This window comes from Choristoneura fumiferana, chromosome 20 (assembly GCF_025370935.1).
Source record: "Choristoneura fumiferana chromosome 20, NRCan_CFum_1, whole genome shotgun sequence".
NCBI classification, from domain to species: Eukaryota; Metazoa; Arthropoda; class Insecta; order Lepidoptera; family Tortricidae; genus Choristoneura; species Choristoneura fumiferana.
This window is the reverse complement of record NC_133491.1, coordinates 2,011,270-2,037,529: the sequence shown is the minus strand read 5'-3', so window position 1 is coordinate 2,037,529 and position 26,260 is coordinate 2,011,270. Positions and strand designations below refer to the sequence as shown.

Here is a 26,260-nt window from a genome sequence, read left to right as displayed (position 1 = left end):
CGCAGTTTAGTACTTGGTATTACCCCCACGTGCTGTCTGCACTGCTGCTATGCGATTCGGCATGCTGTACACAAAGTTTCTGAAACACTGTTGGGGAATGTTCTCCTATTCCTCTACCAAAGCATGTTTCAAGTCACGAAGCGTAATTGAAGGACGATCTCGCTGTCTCACACGTCGTCCGAGCTCGTCCCAGGCGTGCTCGATCGGTTTAAGGTCGGGGCTACGTGCTGGCCACTCCATGGGACGAATATTCACCTCATCGAGGTAGGTTTCCACTACACGAGCAGTGTGGGGATGGGCGTTATCGTGCATAAAGATAGCATTTTCACCGAGTCTTGCCATAAATGGACCGACGTGCTCGTTAAGGATTTCATCCACGTATCTTACGCCATTAAGAGTACCGTTTTCGATCAGTACTAGCTCTGTTCGGCTTTCCGCAGAAATTCCAGCCCAGACGAGAACCGAACCACCACCTTACGCCACCTTTTCTTCAATACAGGCTTGCATTAATCTTTCTCCTGGTCTTCTGCATACCTTTGACCTTCCGTCGTTTTTATATAGCATAAATTTTGATTCGTCCGAGAATATGACATTTGACCAATTTTCAATCGCCCAATCTGAATGTTCGCGTGCATAAATTTGTCTTGCTATACGATGGTGCCGCTCGAGTTCCGGACCATTTGCGGGTCTAAATGGTTTCAAATTACCTTCAGCAAGTCGCCGTCTTACAGTCCAAGCACTAGGGTTGCTTCCACCAAGCCCTAAAAAATGTTGAGTCAGTGCTGTTCCCGTAAGAAATCGATTTCGCAGCATAGTGTTAACTGGATATCGATCTTCCCGTTCCGTTGTACACCTGGGTCTGCCTGTTATTGGTCTGCGTAGGTTCAAATCAGTTTCTAGAAACCGCTGGCGAACACGCTGGACTGTAGACAACGATACACCGACTATTCTTGCAGTTTCTCGCTGACTTATCCCAATTTCCAGCAGCGTGAGGATTCTCGTACATTCCTCGGGTATGAGTGACATAATTACTACTTTGATAATGCGTATTGGATACTTGGGGCACTTCTTATATACACATTTTATGAAAGAACAAAAACAAAAGCAAAGACAGTTGCGAAAATTAGAAGTTGTAATTTGAGAACAAAGCGATAATTTTGTTTATAACTTTTTTAATGGCATTACTTCACGTCAACCAATATTTTTTTATACGTGTAATGAAGGATTATTAAATTGTCTATAAGGTTCAATTTATTTCAATACGATAGCTTTATTCGTTTTCAAGATATTGAAGTAAATGTTAGTGACCCGAAACTTTTGCTCTCGAGTGTAGATATAGGCGTTATGCAAAATGGACTAACAGCGACATAGACGGATTACTACATGGCCTAATGCCTACTTGAGACTGAAGTTTAGGCAAAACGCAACATAGACAAAATGCGTTTTAGGCAGGCGTAGAAGAAAGGTAATATTCGAGCTAACATGAAAGAGGGCAAATAATACCGCGCGGGAAATAAGCGTGGCGTATTCGTACAAAACAAATAGAGACGGCATCACATTTAACCGTCAGTTAACACTAATCAATGGATGGTGAAACAGCCCCTAAGTAACCAACTAATCACGAGCGCGACGAAAATGTCAACGGACCTCATGTGCTAACGCCATTATCAGCACAAGGTCTGACCGAGATCTCGGTCTCGGTCTCGGTTTCGACAAATCTCGGCCAAAAATCGGGCCGAGATCTCGGTCTCGGTCTCGGCCCAAAACAGCCGTGATTCTCGGCTGCGACCGAGACTCCGCGACGGCACTGAATTTTAATATTGGCACGCGGTTTACGCTTTCTATGTGATTTTGATTGGTCGCATGGTCGCCCCACCCGGGTTCGCGCGTGTGGTACCTACTTGCTTACTGACACCTGCTTACAAGAGTAACAAGCGACACCTCGTTCATTTCTTTTCGATAACGATTGTTATTGTTAATACTGTAGTTTGATTTACGTGATAATTAAGTTTGTTTGTAGGACCCGGTGGAACGTTTAATTAAACCATAATAAAACTTTTTTCTTTATTCATAACGCGTTTAGTTTTTTAGGGTTTCGTAGGATATTACTTGATTTTTTCGTAATGGCTACGGAACCCTATCTTGGGCGTGGCGGACACGCTCTTGGCCGGTTTTTTAGATAATAAAATGATAATATAGAAAAAAAGCACTTATTTTTTGTGTTTCGGTCTCGGTCTCGGTCTCGGCCGAGATTAAAAAAGCAGTCTCGGTCGGACCTTCAGCAGGGCTACTGCGAAAGTCGAAACTCGAAGTTCGTATCGTACCGTCCCTCTCGCTCTCGTATTAAATAGTATAAGTGTCAGAGGGACCGCACGACACGAACTTCGAGTTTCGTAGTAGCCCTGCAGGCCCATACCACGAAGTGCAAAACTCGAACTTCGTATGTTGCCGTCCCGCTGACGCTTATGTCATTTAATACGCGAGCGAAAGGGACGGTGCGATACGAACTTCGATTTGCGAGTTTCGTTGTAGCCCCTCTGCGAGTAAATCACGAAATAAACAACCAAATTCAAAACTACATTATTTAATTATAAACATTTCTTGTAAAATATAACATGCCATTGGAACACAGTTTGGCTTTAACAGCAATAGTTGCAATAGTTTACATTCCATAATTGCTACGTTGCAAATATAAATTAGTAATATTGATATAATGATAAATATTAAGTATAATTTAATAACTTAGGCGCCATCGTTGTTCTTTGGTAAGATCCCACTTGTGGGGGTTGTTCTCAAGGTTTCTGGCACAGAAGGAGTCTTTCTGCTTCGGACTGAAAATAAATTAAATTAATTAGACAAATAAGTAACAAGAAATCAAACTAATCGTTTCTTTTCCGTGGTTGCCATACGGGAACTACTAACCGATTTGTGAAATCATATTAGGTACTCGTAATAAATACACATACATACATATAATCACGCCTCTTTCCCGTAGGGGTAGGCAGAGACCACTTCTTTCCACTTGCTACGATCCTTACATACCTACTTGTTTCGCTTCGTCCACTTTCATTATTCCCTTCATACATGCTCTTCGGTTTAGGGTACTCTTGACCTGGCCTTTTTTCAAGACGTCCCTGATTTGGTCTCGAAACGTCCGCCTAGGTCTACCCCTTCCAACACTTTCATTCACACTCGCCTCATACACTTTAAACGTAATAAATACAATTTGAAAATAAAAAAATAATATTTGCATACAACGTAGTCTCTACCCTCTGAACAAATCATCATCATCCCCGCGCAGAATGAGAGGGCCTGGACCGCAATTCCCACCCGGGCCCAGTGCGGATTAGGAACGTCACACACACCATTGAATCTTCGCAGGGTTGTGCAGGTTTCCTCACGATGTTTTCCTTCACCGTAAAGCTCGTGGTAAATTTGAAATTTAATTCCGCACATGAATTTCGAAAAACTCAGAGGTGCGCGCCGGGGTTTGAACCCACGATACTCTGCTTGTGCGGCCGTAGGTCATACCACTCGGCCACCACGGCTCTTCATTCTCTGAACAAATATCTACGGTGAAGTACCAAGACCACTTAACTGATAAATCTCGAACATGCTATTTAGGAGGTTTAGTTAGGGGGTGATAAGGCCCTCAATCGCATGTCAAAGGTCATTCAGTTAGCAGGTGTTGGTACTTCACCGTCGACGTGTAGAATTTTTAATCTATGTACAGTCAAGTGCAAAAATAAGTATCTATTCGAACCACTCAAAAATATGTTCTTACGGTCTTATTGCGTTGGAATAAGAGTCAGTGGTACTTATTTTTGAAACTGAATAAGTTCATATTTTTACACTTGACTGTACAAAGCCTTTGAATACTTCAGGACATACAAGGGACTCTACCTACTCAGGATTTAGGCCGTTGTCCAGAGAGTAGACATATTTTATATATGTTGCTGGATAACTCAACGTTTCGATTTCCTTTATTTTAAGCTTATTAACATTCATGTCAAATGAACTAAATTTCCCCAAGAAACTATTCCCGGACTCTACTATTTAAAAGATAATTAATTGGTTTCGGAGTACCTAAGTAGGTGGTCCTTATTAGAGCAAAATGCTTTTTGGGCATTTACTTAATCCTCTAAGTGTTTATGTCCGTGGAATGAAAATAAGAAAAAGGCCGCGGAGCAAATGGTCCGCAAATAAAAACTTCCTTTTCTAGGTGGGTAAATCTTCATCAACGGAAAATCGAAAATGGCAACACAAAGTCCCACCCAAGTCAGTGCAATAAGTATTATTTTTACCCGACTGTGCCAGGTTCTTTATACTCACTAACTAATCACGAAATCTCAAAAAATATTTGGCCTTTGAAGATGAATTTGGCAGGTTGGATGAAATAAATAAATAAAGTTATGTTCAAATACTACGGCCCAAGCCCTCTTGTTCTGAGAGGAGGCCTGTGCCCAGCAGTGGGACGTATATAGGCTGGGATGATGATGTTCAAATAGACCACTAGGTTGACTGGTAGAGATCTCTTAAAAGGATAAGTCCGCCTTTGTTCAAGTATCTCAAAGTTTTTAATTGTTTTTTGTTTCTTTTCTTTTGTACAATAAAGAGTTTAAATGCATAGGCAAACTTATTTAAAGCTATTATTTCCGCTTTTTAAATTTGTGTATTTTTATAAAAATAACAAGTTACAAATACTGCACCAGGGAGAAAGGCGTGGAATATGAGCAATCACTAATTATATGGGTTTTTAAATACAAATCAAATTAGGTACCTACCTGTATCATTCTGTATATTGCTGCGATGGCCTCATCACTTCTGCAAGGCATGGGAGCAGCAGACCTCTTTCCGGTGCCCCAACTAGACGTAAAAGTCAACTGAGCTTCCGTGATCACGCACGCACAGGCCACCAATAAAAGCAATAGACAAAGCTTGTACATTTTTAATTTTCAAAAAGGCGGGAACTTGAAATGTCAAGTTGTCAACTTGTGTGAGCGGAGTGCCGATTGATTCTGATGAAAAAGTTTAACGTACAAAGGTTTTTATATCGTGATTATGACGCACTTACAACCCATACGTTGCTCGGGCATCGGATTGGTTTCCAATTAATTGAGGCACATCTATACGAGCAGCAGAGGTGTTATAGGCTAATGTGTGTCGATTAGATACGGGTTTTGGATTGACAGTTGACAGGTACCAAACAAACACTTTCGCATTAGATAAATTACTTTTAATTCGGATGCAATATCTGTTCGTAATGAAATACTTACCTAAAATCTAGTGTTGAAGAGATTTGTATGAAAACAAGTTAAATTTAGGTACTGTTTTATGTTTAGTTTAGTAGTGCTAGAGTTTTGTGCTTGACCTTCTTTCTTTTTTAGGGTTCTGAACCAAAAAAGCGCATAACAAAACCTCATAACCAAACTTCCGTTGTCAGTGCTGTCTGTATATTTCTCATAGCCGGCAACGCATCCGTCTCTCAACTTATATTAAAGATGTCCAAATGTCCATGGGCGGCGGTGATGTTTTCCGTCAGGTGATCCGCTTGCTCGTTTTCCCTCTAGGTATCATATAAAAATATCTCCAGCGAATGCATACATACGTGCACACAAGTTCGTATACTGGACACAGGTTTCCTCTCAAAATGAGAGGGCTTTAGATGTAGTGCCAGGATATTTTCCTTCATCGAAAAGCATGGTAAATTACGAATATTAATATTGCACTTAACTACCTAAGTTAGTAGGTACATACATAGGTATATGTGTCATTAGGTGAGAGGGGTCAATCACAATAAAAAAAGTCACGGATTAAGCCCGGGCTCGAACCCACGACACTATATAGGCTTTAGGCCATAGGTGAAACCACTAGGTTACTTACTACAGAAAAAACTAGCAGTTAGTCGCATGAAATTTTATTAAGTACATGGAATATTATTGAATACAGAATGACATGTGTATTACATGGCTAATAGTAACCAATAACAATAAAAATAAATATCAGATTACTAAACCTACATCTGTGACCCACTGCTGGGCAAGGCCTCCCTTCTTGACCGGCACATCTCCCTATCCAGAGCTATATTTGACCACTCGCTCAGTTCTACGTAGGTAGAGGTAAATAAAACCGTGTTCAAATCGGTCCACCCGTTTAAGAGCTACGGTACCACAGACAGACAGACACACACACAGACATACAGACACACATAGCGGTCAAACTTATAACACCCCTCTTTTTGCGTCGGGGGTTAATTAAAAGAAGGCACGGAGCACGGAAACTTTTTACGCGCGGCCGACACGCTCTTGGCCAGACTTTTAACTATCTACTTAACCGCTGATAATTACTACTTTAGCATGACGCCTCATTGTCGGCATCGCCCCTAAATTGTGCCTAAAGGGGGGTTGTGATTGTTTATGTCCAAAGCCAGTACAGCGCATCATGAAGGGCTACTTAGGTCAAATTTTAATGTGGAGTTAACTATCGGGTCTTCTGAATGATCGACGATCGTTGGCGGGGAAATACGTAAGTGACACATAGGCAATGTCTTTGAGAGTAGATGGCAGAAAGTATGTCTTGGGATATAACAGCCAGAGGCCTTATTGTAACACACTTGTACCTAATCATAATACAATAACTCTTTATTGCACACCAACACACACAACAATACACAGAGACTTTCTAAGGTAAGCAATAGGCGGCCTTATCGCTTCAGAGCGATCTCTTCCACGCAACCTTTACAATGGAATGGATGGAGAAGTAGGTAAGGAACAAATTTTAGCAGGTGGTGAATTTACATTACATTACAGCAATATCATAAGAATACATAACCATTTATACAATAAACATACACAACAAATCCAAATAGATAGGTAGATACATAACAACATACTCATAAATAAACTAACAGTTATAACGTTCACACGCAAGACGACAGATAGTGCTCCCTAAGCCGCTCTGCTTTCAGAGCATGACATGAGTTCGTGTGAGCTAACTTTGGGGGTGGCAGACGTGAGCTTGCCTTCGGAATCCAAAAGTTTAATGGTTACTTGACCTGAAATGTAAATTTCAGAATTAAATTATTATTATTATATATATATTTTTTTAATTTATGACGGTGGAAGCAGTCTACACTTCCACTGAACGTAGATTATAGTTAGTGTTTAGTTTTGTAACTAAGGGACCCCATACATCCCTGTATTATTATTATTATTTTTTGTATTTTCTTTTATTTCATTGTATACTGTAGTTTTTAAGTATTTTATTTGTAATTATTTTATTTTGAAAAAATTACTTTCTGCCAAGTTTCTTGCGGCGCATTCTTTTTGCAATGATGGTCTTTCCGAAAGCGCTGGTAGTTTTAAAAAATGACGTGTGAAGTGTGCCCATTGCGGCCTATTTACTGAATAAATGATTTTGATTTTTTGTTTTTTTTTTATTTTAAGCATAGACTTGAATATACAGGGTGGATTTCGACGAGGGACCTTTGCGGAACTGGCAGATAGTTCAACCTTAGCACTATATTTCCCCCATAGAAACTATGGAAATATATGTTACCGTTTTCAAGTTATAGCCTTTTAAACATTCATACCAAAAACTACTTTGTGCCAACCCTAGTGGCTGGGTCAATGTTCTTACTTGTAAACAATCTTTAGACGTCAGGATATTACGTTAATATGTTGCCATTTGCCCATTTTTAGGTCTTCGTGCAACGCTAAAAAAATCGTTGCAGGATTTGCAGAGGTGATTGTCTCTGGAGTATTTATGTAATTTCTTAGTTAATAATTCTAACCACAACAAATAACTCACATGACATGACATGACATGACACTGACATTCACTCGAATGTACTCAATCGTCATAAACAATTAAAGAAGATAGTAACCTCTTTCATCATAAATAAAATGTCTCTGTTTACCTACCTAAACTGATAAAAAGGTTTTAGTTCGTTAACTCGCTTCATCAAATTATTTTCGAATGAATTGAAATTGTTCCCTGGTTGATCAGCAATTCATACAATTGGCTGTCCTTGTTTTTTTTTATTTTATTTTGGTTATCGCCAAAAAATTTAATACTTAACAATATTTGACGGATATTGCACTAAAGTTGTAGTAATAGGTTGTCATAGGACTCTTCATTCGCCGAGCCGAGATAGAACCAACGCATTTTCTACAACTATCGAAACTCTTTGCATGATTGAAAAATCGATCATAAACATATCATAAATATGATGTTTGAAATGAAATTGACGTTTAAGTTCATTTCATTTGCTTCCTATACATGAAAATGCCTTTGTTAGATGCACGTGGATATTTAATTTGCTCATGTTATACGCGAGCTACAATCATAATGCGGTTGAAGCTTTACGACGTTACAGGGAAACATATCCACCACCACACCCAACAGGTCGTAGGACAATTTTACGTGCTTGTGATCGTGTCACCAACAATCAGCCTATTCACGCCCATTGTACCAAGAACAGCTCAGAACGATCAACGTGGAGACGTGGAGGACCTGTTATTCGTCTTGCGGCTAGACTTGAAGAAAGAATACTGCGGTATTTTGAGCGGAATCCAAGAAAAAGTTCGAGATCAGCTGGTCGACATTTCGAAATAAGTCATACCGCAGTACTAAAAGTTCTTAAACGTGCCCGCGCCTTCACACTTACAAAATACATACTCGGGCACGGGCTGCAGCGTGTATTATTAGACACGGAGGAACATTTGAACACCGTATGTAAAAATTGTAATAAAGTAATTGATATTCGTATTTTTGCATTTTATTTGATTTATTTGACATTTTATGTCATTTTTACATCAGTACGATGACAACAACTCTCGGAAATAAACGTAATATCCCGAGTTTTTCCGACGGCGATTCCTTAATCTTAAGCCATCTTGCCGTTATGTGCAGATGCAACGTAGGGTTATCACCACAGTTAAAAATGAGTGAATTTTGTATTTTTTTTTTTACTTTGTTTAAGTTTCTAAACATTATAAATCGACTGTGTATCACTTAAACAATGCAATATCTCCGCAAAGGTCCCTCGTCGAAATCCACCCTGTATATAGGCAAGGACTTAGCGCGCGTAATCACAATCGTTTTCACCACTTCTTTCTGTCACACAGCATAAGATGAGGGTAGAAAGAGACGGTGAGTGCGATCGCAAACGTCAGCAAGTTAAGCGCTTGGTTGTTTTACGCCAGAGGTTCCCAAAGTGGTCCAGGTGGACGCCCAGGGGTCCATGGAAGACCAGACGAGGGTCCACGTTGGCGTGAAAAAATGGGGATTTAAGACAAATGTAGCACCAGGGGTCTATCGAAAACAGTAGGTATAAGACTTTGAAAATGGTCTACGAGAAAAATAATATAAAAAAAGTTTGAGAATCGCTGTTTTAAAGTAATAGAAAGTGTTCATCTTAGATAGATAGCGTGATAAGTCCTGTTTGTGGTATTATTAACTATGAGTTAAATACATAGGTAAACTTTAAAGTTTTTATTATAACTATAAAGTTTTTACAAACAACAGACTTGCGGTTTTGTCACCTTTCAAAGTTGGCATCCTCTTTCCTCCGAGCACCACCGGCAATAAACCCTAGCTATAATTAACTCCGCAAAAATTTAACGCAGTAACGGCGGTAGAGGCGAAGTTCCGCTACAATCCTAGTTATTTGCATTCATTTATCTATATATACATCTATAAATGAGTGACTGGCTGACAGACAAACAACGCACAGCTTAAGCTATTGGAGCTTGAAACGTGTAATTTAGCAGACATATTCTTTTAGGACAACAAAGCTGCATTAAGAAGGGATTTTTCGAAATTCTCACGGGATAGAGAGCTAGTCAAGTTTTTTATTTTTCCATAGGAACAACGTCGCGGAATAAAGCTAGTTTAATGGGCTATGTGTTCACCCTTAAGATCAGTGGAAGTATATGATAGTTAAATAAATAAAGATAATGGGACACTTGACACCAATTGACCTAGTCCCAAACTAAGTAAAGCTTGTACTATGGATACTATATAGGCATAACGGATAAACATACTTATATAGATATATACGTACTTAAATACATATTAAACATCCAAGATCCGAGAATAAACATTCGTATTATTTATACAAATATCTGCCCCGGCTGGGAATCGAACCCGGGACCTTTTGCGGGATAGATACCAGACTTAGGCATTAATACTTTGCCAGGCTGTAGGTAAATGTGTAGTACCTACAAAATGACGTCACAAATGAAAGAGTTACGGCTATGGGGCAGTTTGTATGCTTATGTCGTAGTCATAGGGCGAACGGTATTAAATTCCTGAAGCTTTATACATATTTGGACACTAGATAGGAGTACCTACATAATTCGTAATTTTTGTATATGAAAGGGGTAAACGAGCATGTGGGCCACCTGATGGGAAGCAATCACCGCCGCCCATGGACATCCGCTACACGAGGGTAGTTTGATTACAAACAAATCGATAGGATTATTTATTATTCACGATAAATTTCTTTAACAAACATTTGGTCTTAACCTGTCTTAACAATAAAAATGATTGTAAAATCTAACGTTATTTTATTATCAATTTGTTACACTTAAATTATTTAACTGATAAATTGTACGAAATGAACAGTAAGTACTAGGTAATGTACATTAAAGAAGTTGTGTACTAAATAGGTATTCTTCATGGATATCTTGTACGACAGCCAGAGCAAGATTAATATCAAATGTTTGGTAGAGAAATTTTATCCTGAATAATAATCCTATCGATTAGTATAATAAAATAGCGAGTGTTTGTTTTTTTAATTTTAGTTGGTTCGAGTCCCGGGCGAGGGAAGCGAGTTTTAGAAAATCTTTGAATGCAGTTTTGTTTCTTTTTAAAAATAAAGGAATGTCTCCTTTAAGTAAAATGAGCCAACTTAAGGATTTAAGGTAGTTTCTAGTTTCCCTCCAGGGCCCGATTTATTTTTCCACACTGTAATAATGATGCCACAGCAGAGCTTTCCATAATATAAAGGAGAAACGCGTTTTGACAGAGAAAAAAAAGTATGTCGATTGACACCAAATAATTAAGAACTACCCAATTACAAATCTATACCTAACATTACTTTTATGGTCATCCCACGCAGGACGAAATCGCATCTTAATTAAACTCCAACTTAGACTTTATTCTTATTCTATCTCATTCCGGAGGTTTCACTTGATTTGCGAAGCCTGTGAAACAAGAACTTGTAATTAATTCTGGAGTATAAAAAGAGCGGCGGTGTCGACCGAGGCGTCATTTTATAGTTCCTCTCCTTTGGGTATTGTCTTGAACTAAGCATGTGTCGTGCGCTTCTATTGTTTGTGGTTTTGGCGGCCATTTTGTTTATGGCGGAGGCTCAACTGACGTTTACCCCTAATTGGGGGAAGCGGTCTCTGGGCCGCGATAGTGAGGGTTGCAAGCCTGGGGAAACGCTGCTGGCCATTTACAAGCTGATTGAGGTAAGGAATTGTGCTAATGCTTAGTGGATTTAAAAAGTAGAACCTAATGTGTGATATGGATTTTTCAGTCGGTCGTTTTGACTGAACTACCAATGATACCAATCAATATGGAGTCACTTTAAAATCCAAAATATATAATTAAGTTATTAACCGACTTCAAAAAAGGAGGAAGTTCTATGTTCAAATGTTTGTATTTTTTATCTAAGTTTAGAATTATTGTTTACTAGCTTTTGCCCGCGACTTCGCTCGTGTAGAATTATTTATTTATTTATTTTATTTTATTTTTATTTATTAACTTTGGCACACAAAACAAATTGTAAACATGCGGCACAGTAATGAGAATAATTAAGGCAAGAGATCATTTACAATTCAAACTATGTGTACACATCATGAAAAGAGTGATACAATTAAAACTTAAAGAAAAGAAAAGAATTAGTATGTAGTTTAAACTTTTGTGATCCCACAGGAATCATACATTATTTCGAGATTAAAAGTAGCCTATATGTTTATCCAGGGTATGGTATATCATGTACAGTTTGATTAATTCGAGTTAACACTTGATAGATGGGCGTGCCTTCAGTCAATTTTCAACTTTGACGTCATACAAATAAAGCTATTTTTAGTAAACCGTTCGTCGACCAGCAGCATGTGAATGCTGAGCTTGAGCCTATTGCCACATATTTGTAACGTGTCTGTTGTTTTATTTTTGTCTTTTGTTATGTTCATTGTATTTTTTTTAATGTGGCAATAACTGTCTTTTCTTTTTTTTTTAAGTAAGTATACCGCTACCCACGTTTACAGATTATGTAAAAACTATTTTATTTGTATGATCTCAAAGTTGAAAATTGACTGAAGGTACGCCCATCTGTCAAGTGTTAAATCCAAGTAATCATACTGTATGCTGATTTCATGCAATTCCGTTCAGCAGGTTTTGCGTGAAAGAGTAACAGACATCCATCCATCCATACAAACTTTCGCTTTTATAATAGGTATTAGTGGGAGGGGGTTAGTGCGATTAATAATGAAATTGTCATATAACAAGATAGGTAAACAGAGGCAGGCAATTAAAAAACGACAATAGGTATATTTTGGGCTCTACAGAAAATCAGCGTTGCTTCACCCACTGTGTAGTAACACACGCTGAGTGGAGACCCTTTTTCGGGGACCACTGGTGTCATCACCATTCCGATATATTTTGTTGTATTTTATAGCTCTATTGTTTAACTTAAGTTAAATTAAGTGTTTGGTGGTGGTACTGTTGGAGCCCTTAAATAAAATCATTTTTCTTTCTTTCTTTCTTTCATAGTCAAAGTCAAAATATCTTTATTCAATTTAGGCTATAACAAGCACTTGTGATTGTGAATGTCAAAAAAAATCTACCACCGGTTCGGAAAAACCTCTGTTGAAAAGAATCCGGCAAGAAACTCAACGAGGTATATATTTTTTTAAAGATAGTTTGAGACCCTAGGAATGATAGGATAGATTTTATCCCGGAAAATTGCAAAGCTCCCGCGGGATAGTATAAACACCATTGAATTGCTTCGCAGGTTTGTGCAGTTTTCCTCACGATGTTTTCCTTCACCGTAATGCTCGTGTTAAATTACAAATGTAATTTCGCACATGAATTTGGAAAAACTCAGTTGTGCGAGCCGGGGTTTGATTGAACCCACAATTCTGCTCGAGAGGCCAAAGGCCAAACCACTACGGGTAGCCCAAGCAGCACGACAGGCTGTATAGAAGCTGTATTTTAGTTTTATTGTATTCCACAGGCTATATAGTGAGGCTGTACAAGGGCTGTATAAGCGCTTATACAACCTCTATAAGTAAAAATTGGCCCCTTGTTATACAGCCTTATGCGTTATTATAGCTGTATAGTTGCTGTATAGCTAAAAAATAGGCTGTACTATAGCTGTAGAAGAGCTGTAGTATGATGTTGAAGAAAACCATAGGCATATAGTTATTCTCTTATAAGTTTCTTAAAAAGATAATAGTTCTTCATTGGTTTTTATGAGAATTACAATGTGAAATTTATGAAAACAACCGCTTATTCTTTTTAGTTATGATAATGGTGGGCCGCCAATTTACTGTGAAGTTATAAGTCAAGAATAAATGTTGGACTTTAGGTAGTGATAATTGTAGATTCAACGTGCCGATTTATTTTTACTGGGAAATAGTACATAGTTTTGTGGAAAAATATTCACGCGCCCGCGAAATACTGAAGAATTCACGAGGAATATTACCAAAACAAGTAAGTAAGTTTATGGTTTTGAGGTTAGAATCATAAGATTGTTAAATAATACTGTACAACAGGTATCACTTATGATTTATTTATCTGAAAATCATAACTATAACTTCAGCAATACTCAAAATAATGTAAGAAGTCATATTTTCTTTTATTGTTATTTGTCCGAAAATGGCGACAGATTTTATACAGCGTAAAAGATATCTGGAGAGTATTATAGATTCCGTGGTTTTACTACGCACTTTCTGGATTCCATTACACAGCTTTTACCCTTTAATAGCCGTTATAATATAATATTTTATTATATAGGCTGTACATCAGTTTTCAGCAAATAAATTATACAGCCTGTCAGTAATACAGATTAAAGCTGTATTACAGAATTCATTTATTATTATAGTTCTATAAAATCATATTTGACAGAAGTTATGAAACTATTACACTGACAAGAGTGTACAGTTACGCATTAATAATAAGCTTTAGAAAGTAGTTTTAATATACCATTATACAGAAACAAGTATAAAGTGATACCATTTTATAACTTATAGCTGTAGTAAGTAAGTGATCACATGCAAAATACAGCCTCTATGCAGCTTGAAGGATAACATTAGATTGAAGTGTCAAAAAATGCATAGGGTTTTAAAGTGGAGTTCAAATATTCTGTTTTAAAGCTTTAAGTTTACACGGAGTATTTTATAAAAACTTAGTACAGCTTTAGCTGTATAATAACGGTTTAATCACTTTTATAAGTAAATAATCTTTTCTTGACACCTTTATGGATCTCCAGTAGAACTCTAAGTTCTAATAGTGCTGTATATTTGATGTCGGCAACGCTTGCGTGCTGCTTGGGAGGTAGGGGGTAAGTAATGAGTTAGGGTTTTAGTTATATTATCTTATTTTATATTTTATATATTATAAATATTTTTATTATTTATTCTTTTCTTTTGACTAGTATATGTCTGCCAAAGAAAATATTCTGAAATTGATTGGGAAAAGGTTCCACTCTGGTACAGTTTTTTTTTTTACATATAACTGAACGTGATTGACCCGTACCTCACCTGATGTTAAGTGCAGATGAGGCCAAAGGTTTATCTCACTGGTTCAGTAACAGCCTATTCACTCTTAGTCTTGAAGAGCCCTAGATTGTATATTATATAGTATGTATATAGTAATTATCCGGAAATACAGACGACGGGACCGAATTCCATTCCTTAGCAGCTTACTACAAGAAAAATAATAATAATTTAACTGTAGCTACTACAAGAATTTTAATGTTAACAAACGCAGCAAGAACATCAATTAAGTCTGCTTCGTCCACAAGGGTCGTTATCCTATTAAATAACGACAGATGATATCAGTGGTATTCCCCCAGTCGCAAACTAGGCCATTATCAATCAAAAGTCGATTTTAATTGCATTGATTTGATAGCGTATTCGTAATTCTATCATCATCATCATCAGCCGTAAGATGTCCACCGTTGGGCATAGGCCTCCCTGATAGACCTCCAGTTGCTTCGGTTGAAAGCGGCTTGCACTCACCGTGAACCTTGGCTTTAACCAGGTCATCCGTCCAGTGGCGTAGCTAGGTAACCTGGGGCCCTGGGGCAAATAAAAAAATGGGGCCCACTGCTATCAAAACTGGTAAGGTTTTTTGAAGTAAAATCATTATATATACAAATACTTTAAAAATGCTAAGCAACTTTATCATCAGCTATAAAGCAGAATTTCGAGGGCCCCCTGAGCTTGAGGGCCCCGGGGCACTGCCCCGCCTAGCCCCTTGGTAGCTACGCCACTTCCGTCGTTGGTGGACGTCCTACGCTGCGCTTGCGGCGCGGTCTCCATTTGAGAACTTTTCGGCCAGGCCATCAGTTGTCCGTGCGATATGGCCTGCCCATTACCACTTCAACGAGCTAATTCGCTTTCCGTACCTTGTTATGTCGGTAACTCGCGTCTTCTATGTACCTTCCTCATTTCTGATTCAGTGATTCGTAATGAATGATACTTCTTTAGTCGGTGACGTAGTATGAGTGTCGGTCGGAAGAAAAATTTGCCGCCCTCTTATTAGGCCTCGGCTCGGTCTATATTACGTCCCGCTGTAGAGCACAGGCCTCCTCTCAGTATGAGAACGCTTGGGTCATGTGTTCACACGCGGGCTCAGCGCGGACTCTGAACTTCACACCAATATTTTTATCTAGTTTTATCTTTAAGTATTTCAATTTAAGAGACTGCTTTTTCTGTCTTTTTTTAGCACTTGATGGGTTCGATTCCCGGTTCAGACAGGGAAATATTCAAAAATCTTTGAAGGCAGTTAAAAATGTTTTCAAAATCAAAATATACAGTCTTCTTTCAGCAAAACTTTCTCAACACAACATTTGTTGACATAAAAACCGGCCAAGAGCGTGTCGGACACGCCCAAAATAGGGTTCCGTAGCCATTACGAAAAAATTAAGTAATAATTTTCTAAGGATTTCTTATTTTATACGGAGTCTTCCAAGTTTAGGTATATTTTGTACCTTAGGCTGCTATTTACTCATAAACTAAGTACTAATAATTCTTAAGCAAACTAAGCCGTTATAGTTTTCCTTGAAAGTTTGATACACTTACTACCATCCTGAATTTTTTCAAATGTTTCCACCCACCGGTTTAGATTTTAGAGGGGCGGGGGGACGCTCGATTTTAATGAAAATTTGCATATTAAAGTTGAATATTTCGCAAACATATCATTGAATGAAAAAATCGTCTCACCAAACCCCTAATGGTTTTAAAAGACCTATCCAACGATACCCCACGATTTAGGGTTGGATAAGAAAAAAAAAATCACCACTTTACGTATATGGGAGGTACCCTAAAAAATTTTTTTTTTAATTATTAATTGTACCATTTTGTCGGCATAGTTGCAAAATTACATCTTTCTAGCATTGATAGTCCCTGAGCAAAGCCGCGGACGGACAGACAGACAGACAGACATGGCGAAACTATAAGGGTTCCGTTTTTGCCATTTTGGCTCCGGAACCCTAAAAACACACTACATCACAACAAACACAGTAAAAACATAAATAGGAGAAAAGAGAAAAATTTGCGACGTATTCACTTTAAGATGGGTGCTTCCCTACTTTCCCTCCAATGGCATATTATCAGCGAGCGGGACAGTATCTAGAATAATAACGGAGCCGGCCAGCAGCGGCCTTAGAGACGAGCCAAGCTAACTCTGCAGAGAATAATATAGTAACACTGCAAATGTAACGCATATTAACAATAAACGCCACAGCCAATAAACCCCAATAAACGTTACAGTTTGGCGAGTAACACTAAATGTAATAATTAATTGTTTTTAAGTTAAATAAATTAAAAAAAAATATATATATGTTGTACGTGATTTGACGTTAAAATACAGTGTTGCCAAATTATTCCGTTGCAGACTTAGCTTGGCCAGGCTCTACCTATTGCGAAGCTCCGGAGTCCGGGCGGCAGGTCTTTGCCTTTGTCCTTCGTGAAAAGTATGAGATGCGAAAATATAGTTAAAAAAATCTATATATTTTTTAATTTGCTTGGGTTGTTGCGCGAGGCCCCTGTAAGAGCGAGGCCCTGGGCGATTGCCCGGTTCGCCACCCCCTAAGCCCGCCGCTGAACTGAGCCGACTGACAGAAAATGCAAAGCCTACCGCTGGAGCTAAGATTCAAAATTTGGCAGACACATTCCTTAGGCTCTTAAAGGTGCACCAACACGGAATTTTTCTTTAGCGCTTAACCAAATTTTTATTCCTCTACGAGAGCGAAACCGCGGAATGAATCTAGTGCACCAATACTCGTCATCGAATACAACGACAGTGACCTTATTTGGAGCGTGAACGTGGCCTTTATACGATGATACGATTCAATTAAAGCATAACAAGCAAGCAAGCATATCACTAACTAACATCAGTGCCCTTAGTGTAAGTTTTCGGTTACAAAATACGTCTCGATCGCGTTCGCGTTAAAATCTCAATTTGTATGCAAACACGAACAGCGGAACGTTTGCGATGTTCCTGTTTCCATATAAATTGAGATTTTAACGCGAACGCGAACGAGACTTATTTTGTAACCGAAAACTTACACTAAACTAAGGGTACTGAGGGGCTACTACGAAATTCGAAAATCGACGTCCGTATCGCACCGTCTCTTTCACTCGCGTATTAATGACATAAGCGTCAGCGGAATGGCAACATACGAAGCTTACTGAATGAAACTACTTAATTGAGATAGCAAGATAAGTACGAACTTCTCCGACAAAATACGATGTGAAAAGGTTATTCACAAGATCCATTGCAATTGCAACTGAGTATGGTTGGTATAGCACAGGGTTTCTCAAACTTATGGCTCCACGTACCCCTGTTAAAGTTTCTAAACAACAGCGAACCCCTACCTCCCCCCCCCAAAGATAGTAATAAAATTGGCTGTGGAGAAACTAAGTTTATTTTTATTTCAGTCATCATCATAATATATGTATATATTTATTTCAATAAAAGGTAACAATTTTAGGTAAGAATCATCTTGCAACGAAAATACAACTGAAACAAACTACAACAAATAACAAACAAATGAGTAACAAATGGAGTTGAAATAAAAATACAAAAAGACTCCAAAAACCAATCTTAATCATCTTGCCAGTCTTGCAGCCACCATCACGTAAACCTTGTCGCGAACCCCCTACCGTCGAATAGCGAACCCCTAGGGTTCGCGTACCCCACTTGAGAAACCCGGGTATAGCACGACGCGCTAAAATAAGTACTTAATACAAATGTGGATCCATACCTACTTTACTTAAGTAGTTCCCCGTATGAAAATGTCTTATTCGAGGACATTCAGTTCATACCATCTTTATATATCTAATACCTTTAAATAATATAATACTTTTAAACGAGCAATTCTTGTATATATGTATATATATTTCGGAGATCTATCGATCTAGCCTGGAATAAATAAACTTTTTATTTAAAAATAAAAGTTGGTTTAAAAACAGGGACTAAGTGACACATAACTTTGTGTTGTTTTTTTTCCTTTCTTTCTTTCTTTAAGTATAAAAAAATCTAGCCTGGTCTTATCTCTGGGAAAACGATTGGTGCCGAGTTTTAGTCCGAGCGGAGCTCGGTCGCCCAGATTGTGCTAATAATTACTAGGACCCACACGTTATCGGCTTGCGATCCGTAGATAGTAAGTGCCTATTGTAAGTGGTTCGGTAATGCTGCCTCAGGTTTTAATAAACTTCTCTTTTTCATTTCCAGAGTGAAGCAGAGCGACTGCTGGCCTGTCAGAAGTAACACACGATGAAGACTTAACACTTCCAACGCTTGCTTCGCTCATTACAATAAAACACGGTCAAGATGGGTATACATTTATTAAAAATCACTTTTTGAAATTCGCATTTCTTTATGCCGTCCTTTACACAAAGGGTATATCGGCTACCGGCAAGCCAGATGAGTGTGAAGTGAGTCGAGATTGCTTGAACATGATTCGTCTTTGAAGCATGGACCGACAAATAGGATTGGCTGGCTGCTTGTTTGTTCGTGCTGCGCTTACTTCAGACTGGCACTCATTGAGCTTGTCGAGATCTAGATTAAAATTAAAACTACACAATAAATGACCCGTGTTTCCTTGGATTTTGGTCACGTGTGCTTTTAATGTTACTATGAGGTTGAGTTTTTACTGACTGAAACAACGCTTTCAACTTTGCGTCATTCATTAGTTTTGTATAACGTATGTTAATCATCAAAGTTCGCCATTTTTATTTGTATACAGTTCGCACTTTCATTGATATTTACCAGCAAATGTTTAATTAAAATCCAAAGAAGTCACTAATCGACCTAGTCGTTTTGTATTGTTATCATTTTCTGTAATGGTTCTCTCATGTGTATTTGTTTGTGATGATCATTTTATTAAGATGCTTATTAATTAAATATCTAAATATTTTGCGATATTTTGATTAAGTAGTTGGTAGTCTCCTTTTCAGGTCAGTGTTTATTTTTGATCAAAGTTTACCGGATATCGATATGTTGGTGTAGTATTTTCCAAAGTTAATTGACGTAACGGATGATAAATTTAAATTAGTATCAAAACTTGTGTTGCCAGGCCATAAAATTATAAGGTGTTCTTTGATTAGGCAAGTACATACCGATACTTTTTAAGGATCATCACAGCCCAAGAATATCTAATAGGGACATATCTAAGTAAATGAGAATACCTACATGCTAGTTACCGAGTAATTGCTACTTTATATCAATCTAGTTTTAATCATGTTACAACCCAAATTCAAGTTACACGAAAATAAATAGGGACGGAAATAGAAAGATGAGCAAATAGTACTTTATTCTGTAATCGAATGAAATGTGGAAACGGAACTAATTGTTCGCGCGCAAACAAAATGGCGATGCACACCAAAATGGCGTCTTGACGAATATCAAACGAACACAGCTTCAGTGATATAATTTACAACATTTCAGTGATTGGGTTCATTATAAATAATGTAAATGTGAAGAATACTGATATTTGAGACATCGATACGTAGGAAACATTGAAAGTTACGAATACTTGCATACTTAACATAAAAATATTTACAAAGTGACATGAATAGGTGATTATAAATGAACATCGACATACCTTAACGTATTTCAAGAGTATTTTATAATAGATTTAACAATCGTCTTAGATAACAGAGTTCTGTACAGTGAGCGACACAGGTGTAGAAATTTGCAGGCCCAACTATTTACACGTTTCCTCTTGCATTTCACACTAAAACTATAATTTAATAAGCCCCTAGATACAATAATCTAGAGCTGGCCATTTTGACAATGGTCCTTCGAACCGGATTCCAGTTTTAATGAGAAATACACGACCCTATAATATTAATATTTAGCTACGCTAGTAACGATTAAATTGTTTTATAAATTCCTTTTGTCTTAAAGACGAGAGCTTATTATAGATTATGAGTGGAACCTACAAATACTAGGCCTTCTTAGTACTCAGATTATTCCTAGAAGTTGGATATTGGACTCTGTGCTATATGAAATAGAACAGAGTTCATTGTAGATCTAACATTAAGTTAATATTATGACCCTTAGCACTCCTACATGCATGCACTCATTCACACTTTACCATGATTGGAGCCACACGATTCTTGATTGTACTTTAAATATAATACATCAAATTTCGCATGCTTTCAGTTACCTAAATCATATGCTAATTACATATGTAACCCTCCGTAGACGGAGCTATAGTAAAGTTATCGAAAACTCTTGTGAACCAAAAATGTCTGTACGCTCTGATACATGCTCGTTTTGCCCTCCACACTACGCTGCCACCACATTTAATCTATGATACTATTTATTATGTCCTTCTAAAATTCTTATAATTATATTCTTATAGGTGGGTAGTTATACAAGCGTTTCAACCTATCAGTTTCCTGTCGCTTATACTAAAGAAATACTAGGTAGAACGGCAGAATTTCATAAAACGATATGATGTGCATGCGGTGCACTAAAGTTTCTTGTCCACGGTCTCTCATTTCTACAACATATGCGATAGGAAACCGATAGCGGCTGAATCGCTCGTTGAACTACCCAAGTGTTAAAATATAGGTACTTTAATCTAGTTCTAATCGTGATATTCACAATTAAATACATCCAGGTAATTCACGTTATTGCTGTTTGAATTTATTCACGTTATTGCTGTATGAATTTCGTTTCCCGCTCGTTGTACGACTTAAATTTAGCAAAAAATTATTTAATTACGGGAGCGTTGACGTCCAAGTGCTGGACACTGACCCAGTAGTTGTTATACTTAATTTGTCATTCGAAATAGTGGCGACAGGGCCAAGTCGAAGAAAAACAAAAATAAGGCACGGCCGTACCATACTTTACTCTAAGCCATTCGGGTTATTTCCACCAGTTACCACCAATTTGATATCAGTGGTAACAGGTGGAAAAAAAATGCCCACCTGTTACCACTGGTAACTAATGGGAATGAAAATTTTGGGATTTTTTTCCCCAGTAGTTACTTACCACCAATTTCTTTAGTGGGTATGAGATGGGGAAAAAATCCAATTAGTTACCACCACATTAATTTTAATTTTCAGCAGTTTATTGTCAACATATTAAAAAAGGTTCTATTCTATTCAATATTTATGGAGTTATTTTATCTTATCGCGAATATTTTTCCTATCTGTTACCACTAAGGTAATTGGTGGTAACTACTGGGAAAAAACTCCTAGTAGTTACCACCAATTGCTTTAGTGGTAATTACTGCTTTTTCCCCTGTAGTTACCAGTGAGTACTTTAGTGGTAAAAGATGGGGAAAAAATCCCAGCTGTTACCACTGGTAAAAATTGGTGGTAATAGGTGGGAATAACCCAGCCATTCAGGCTATTTGCAACATTAGACTTTTGGCATGTCAAACGCTGATATTTACCTAGGTTGGGATGGGAATAATCCCAGTTGTACAGTTTCCTATTTCGCGCTGTAGGGTCACAGTTCTTTCTTATCACTCTTCTCGCTTCGTTCGTCGTCATAATTATCAAGCCGAAACTAAAAATGAGTTGGGGATCTGTTGAGTTATTAATCTATTGAGTTGTGAATCTATTGTGCTGGGAATCTGTAGAAATGGGAATCCGTAAGAAAACTCTGTAGAATTGGGAACAAACCCCTTGGTTGTGAGACTCATCTAGCTACAAAACATCTTAGTTCTATTTATTATGTAGCCTTACATATACTTGGTGTGTAATAGCACTTAGGCATTAAGAGCTACTTTAGTTGGGGTAGGTTAGGTAGCAGGTTCGTGAATACAGTTCTGTGCTTCTGTAGTGATATACAAAGTCTACGCCTAAGAATCGCTAATGTGCTGCTACCTGCCAGTGGTAGGAGTCACACGTTAGTGGCAGTGACTACGTAGCGATTCCGCGTTGTTGCTAGTGGTAGTATAGTGACTACGCGTAGTTAGTGATAGAGACTACGCTAGATGCTAGTTGTTGTTACTACTTAGTGATCTTAGTCACCTTGTCTGTGGCAGCACAGCGGCTACGCATTGTTAGACGCTTAGAAAAAGAGGATAAACCAGGAGCCAGTAAGTAGTCTAGCGAGAATAGTGACTAAGCGTCGTCGGTAATGGTAATATCTAGCGAGTTAGTAGTGGAGGTGGCTAGTGAGTCGGTGACTACGCGCCAGTAGGGGTAGTGACTTTCGAGTCGGTCACTACGCGACAGTAGATGTAGTGACTATCGAGTTGGTGACTACGATTCAGTAGTGGTGGTGACTACGCGGTAGAAGTGGTAGTGGCTAGCGAGTCGGTGACTAACAATAGCGTGCATTGAGTAGGTACCAACCAGCTCGAGACGCTGCCTACCTTGCTATGGTGGCGGCATGCTGCTGCGGTGTAAACTAGCGTTGCCTATCCTGGAATTAACCCAATGCACGCTTATGTTGACTACGCGACAATAGTGGTCGGTGACTATGCGTCAGTTGTAGTGCTTGCCTAGCGAGTCGGTGACTACGCGTCAGTAGTGGTGTGACTAGCGAGTTGGTGACTACAAGTCAGTGTAGTGTGCATTAAGTAGGTACAGGGTAGGCAGCGCCTCGAGCTGCCATCATGCTATGGGGGGTGGCGGCGTACTGCTGCGGTGCAAACTTGCGCTGCCTACCCTGGATTTGACCCAACGCACGCCTATGGTTACTACGCGTCAGTAGTGATAGTGACTAGTGAGTCTGTGACACGATTCAGCAATAGTGACTAAGCGAGTCAGTGACTATGCGTCAGTAGTGGTAGTGACTACGCGTCAGTAGTGGTGGTGGCTAGCGAGGCGGTGGCGCTGAGTGGTCAGTGTGCGGGGGCGGGGGCCGCCTGTCGCGGGCGCAGGAAGAGCGCGTAGGCGAGCACGAAGAGCGCGTAGGGCGCGACGATGGCGACGGCGACGGCGACGCGCGCGTGCTGCGGCGCGCCCGCCACGTCGCCCGCGAATCAGTTCTCGTCCTCTTCCTCGCGGATCAGGTACGTCGACCTGCCGATGGTAACAATACGTTAGTCTTACAGTTAGCCAAACAAATAATTAGGAGTCGAAGTGGTCGCCGTGGCCGAAATCGGATGATCTTCATCTTTGCTGAGATTACTCGCAGTTCCTTTCTTTTACACTAATAATTCAACTTTTTTGTACTGACAAAGGAACTACTGAGAATAATCAATTTGCTGCGTTGTCGGCCGTGAAGTTAATAGGAATTGGCGAGAATGTGAGTGTGGAGAGGCACTGAATTATTTTAGTGCAACGTATTTTCGACGAGTCACAACTTGTACAGCTTACATTAGACGGGATGCTTTAGACTGATGAGATAGTAAAGCATTGTCACAATTAAAATATGTTTCTCAATAAATTTCCTTGTCAAGTACCTAATGCGATGTTACTGTGTTTTTTTTTTGTGAAATAGTTCCATAATGGGTCACAAATCAGTTGATTCGAGAATAAGTCTATTGGAGCGGGGGCCGCGGCACTTCTACAAGAAAGAGGCCAGATAAAAAGTCCTGAGACAATGATTTCCATAAAAAACTTGAGCTTTTTTACAACAGCGTATGAGTAATCCGGTTTGAATAATATAAATAACTGAATTGTGTTGGAGCCTCAAACTTCGATGAAACTTCTGTGACAATGGTAACCCTGATCACAAATTTTGTTGATCAAAAACACTCACCAATAGGCCAGATTGAAGAACGCGAACACCAGCGGGAAGGTGATCCTGGATATGACGTCTATCCGCTTGGAGCGCGTCGGGAACTTGGACATCCAGGTTCGGCAGCACCGGCACCAGTTCTTCTTGGTGGGCTTCATGTGGACCTCACACTGCCGCATCTTGTCCGAGCCACGCAGCGGTTTCTGCAGTTGCAGACCAGTCAGGGAACACGGAGGGGGGGCATTTGGTACGGATGCGCGGGTACTTAAGGCTAATAGGGCGTCGCTTCTGAACTAGACCGATTTTTTAAAGCACAGCAATAGGTACTATTCGAAAATAGGTTGGATTTAGGCGTTAAGGCTGGTTCACATTTATGTATCGTGTTGTGTCGTGTCGTGACGTATCAAAACGTTATCGGTTTCATACATTTTATATGATTGCGTTCACATTTATCTGATGCAGTGTGTTGTGTGTTGTGTCGCATCACAAGCATAGAGAGAGAGAGAGACAGAGAGACAGCATCACGACACAACATAACAGATAAAATAAAAGTGAATCGGGCTTTATGCCACGTAGTAAAAGGTACGCGCCTACGCGGCTAACCGCGCGGTTTTCGCGCTGTCTCTTTCTCAAGCGACATTTTGAAGAGGGACGGCGCTATAACCGCTCGATTACCAGCGCAGTGCGTCCTTGCACTTAATAGAAAATGATCGCTTGAATATAATTTTCGAATGGTTGGCAGTTTTTTCGACTGAGGTAGGGAAGAGGTATTGTAAAAACATTAAGCTACCTACTTATGCAGTATATATATGAGTAGTCATATAAGCGCTTAACATTATAAAAGACTGCATATCCACCAGAGATCTACGAGGAAGCAGATCGAAATCCACCAATAGGAAAGCAGATAAGCAAGACTAGGAAAATAAAGTAAATTCCACCGCTCCGCTTTCATCTCTGGTGAAGCGCCGCCATAATATGTACTTAAAGAAAGACAGCTGCACAAAAAATTACCTTATAATTACCTTAAAGTAAGGTAATTTTAAGGTTATTTTTTCCTTAAGGAAAGCAAAAATACCTACAATTAGACAAGACTCGGTAGTGCCAACTAGTTAGGACTAAGAGCAAAAGGAACATTTCCAAATCAAATGCGAGCTCACCATCGCAAAAGTGGCGTTGCTGTCTGTATCCAGCAAATCTGAGGCCGCGTCCAAATTGGCGGTCGCGGCCTCCATCTCCCGTCTCGTTTTCTTCATGTTCTCCCTGTGCATGTCGGAGCGGGATGCATAGTTGACGAGCGCGAACTCGAGCAAGGCCCCGAATACGAAGGTTAGACACACGCCCGTCCACACGTCGATGGCTTTGGTGTAAGAGACGGGGGGGAGGGAAGCGTTGATGCCCGAAGACTGAGTGGCCATGGTAAGGAGCGTCGTTACTCCTGGGGACGAAATGGTTTAATGTGTTTGGAGGAAATAGTAGAAATACGAGAAAATTTTGGTTCTTATTATTAAAAAACATTTTTTTTTAAATAATTAAACATAGCCTGTCCCGGTATTTTTTTGCAAATTCATTACTAATATACTAAATTTATTATAAACTACCAGACGGGTAAAGATCTTTTCAAGTTCGGATCTTAGACCATTTAGGTATCTGGTATCTATATATTTAAGCACGTTTTATCCGTCCGCCGAGTACAGTCACCAGCACCCATATCTGACACAACAAGCGTGCATAAATTTCTATTTGATACGACTCTATTTCTAGGGCCGGAAGGACGTGTCCGTGTCAGATATTTTTGCACGCTCCGCTGTGGCAGATATTAATGCTGGTGACTGAACTTGTTGTATAAGCTTTGTTTACTTGG

The 26,260-nt window shown here is 39.1% G+C and overlaps 3 protein-coding genes across 9 annotated transcripts in view; 1 reads left to right on the top strand and 2 right to left on the bottom strand.

Annotated features, from left to right (window-relative positions):
- Positions 1 to 2,568: 2,568 nt before the first annotated feature.
- Positions 2,569 to 5,024, bottom strand: LOC141439175 (adipokinetic prohormone type 1-like). Its single transcript, XM_074103343.1, has 2 exons — positions 4,785 to 5,024; positions 2,569 to 2,831 (listed from the first exon to the last, which is right to left on the bottom strand). Exons 1-2 carry the CDS (start codon positions 4,944 to 4,946, stop codon positions 2,793 to 2,795), a joined length of 201 nt encoding a protein of 66 aa, XP_073959444.1. The 5' UTR covers positions 4,947 to 5,024; the 3' UTR covers positions 2,569 to 2,792.
- A 6,255-nt stretch (positions 5,025 to 11,279) lies between these two features.
- Akh (Adipokinetic hormone) lies at positions 11,280 to 19,663 on the top strand. Its single transcript, XM_074103208.1, has 2 exons — positions 11,280 to 11,480; positions 18,979 to 19,663. The coding sequence occupies exons 1-2, from the start codon at positions 11,319 to 11,321 to the stop codon at positions 19,012 to 19,014; spliced, it is 198 nt and encodes a 65-aa protein (XP_073959309.1). The 5' UTR covers positions 11,280 to 11,318; the 3' UTR covers positions 19,015 to 19,663.
- GluClalpha (glycine receptor alpha 1) overlaps positions 19,403 to 26,260 on the bottom strand; it is an 89,391-nt gene continuing 82,533 nt past the window's right edge. For 4 of the 7 annotated variants that reach the window (XM_074103207.1, XM_074103202.1, XM_074103201.1 and 1 more), the window contains 3 exons: positions 25,557 to 25,834; positions 24,421 to 24,602; positions 19,403 to 23,738 (listed from right to left, as the gene is read on the bottom strand). In XM_074103207.1, the coding sequence (XP_073959308.1) occupies positions 23,699 to 23,738; positions 24,421 to 24,602; positions 25,557 to 25,834 (500 nt within the window). In that variant the 3' untranslated portion in view covers positions 19,403 to 23,698. Of the gene's footprint in view, positions 23,739 to 24,416; positions 24,603 to 25,556; positions 25,835 to 26,260 lie in introns of those variants that run through there. The other 3 variants (XM_074103204.1, XM_074103203.1, XM_074103205.1) reach the window with 2 other exon arrangements.

Coding starts and splice junctions, on each gene's coding strand:
- LOC141439175 (XM_074103343.1), bottom strand. CDS start 4,946: ATGTACAAGCTTTGTCTATTGCTTTTATTGGTGGCCTGTGCGTGCGTG. Junction 2,832..4,784: donor CAATATACAGAATGATACAG/GTAGGTACCTAA, acceptor ATTTATTTTCAG/TCCGAAGCAGAAAGACTCCT.
- Akh (XM_074103208.1), top strand. CDS start 11,319: ATGTGTCGTGCGCTTCTATTGTTTGTGGTTTTGGCGGCCATTTTGTTT. Junction 11,481..18,978: donor CCATTTACAAGCTGATTGAG/GTAAGGAATTGT, acceptor TTTCATTTCCAG/AGTGAAGCAGAGCGACTGCT.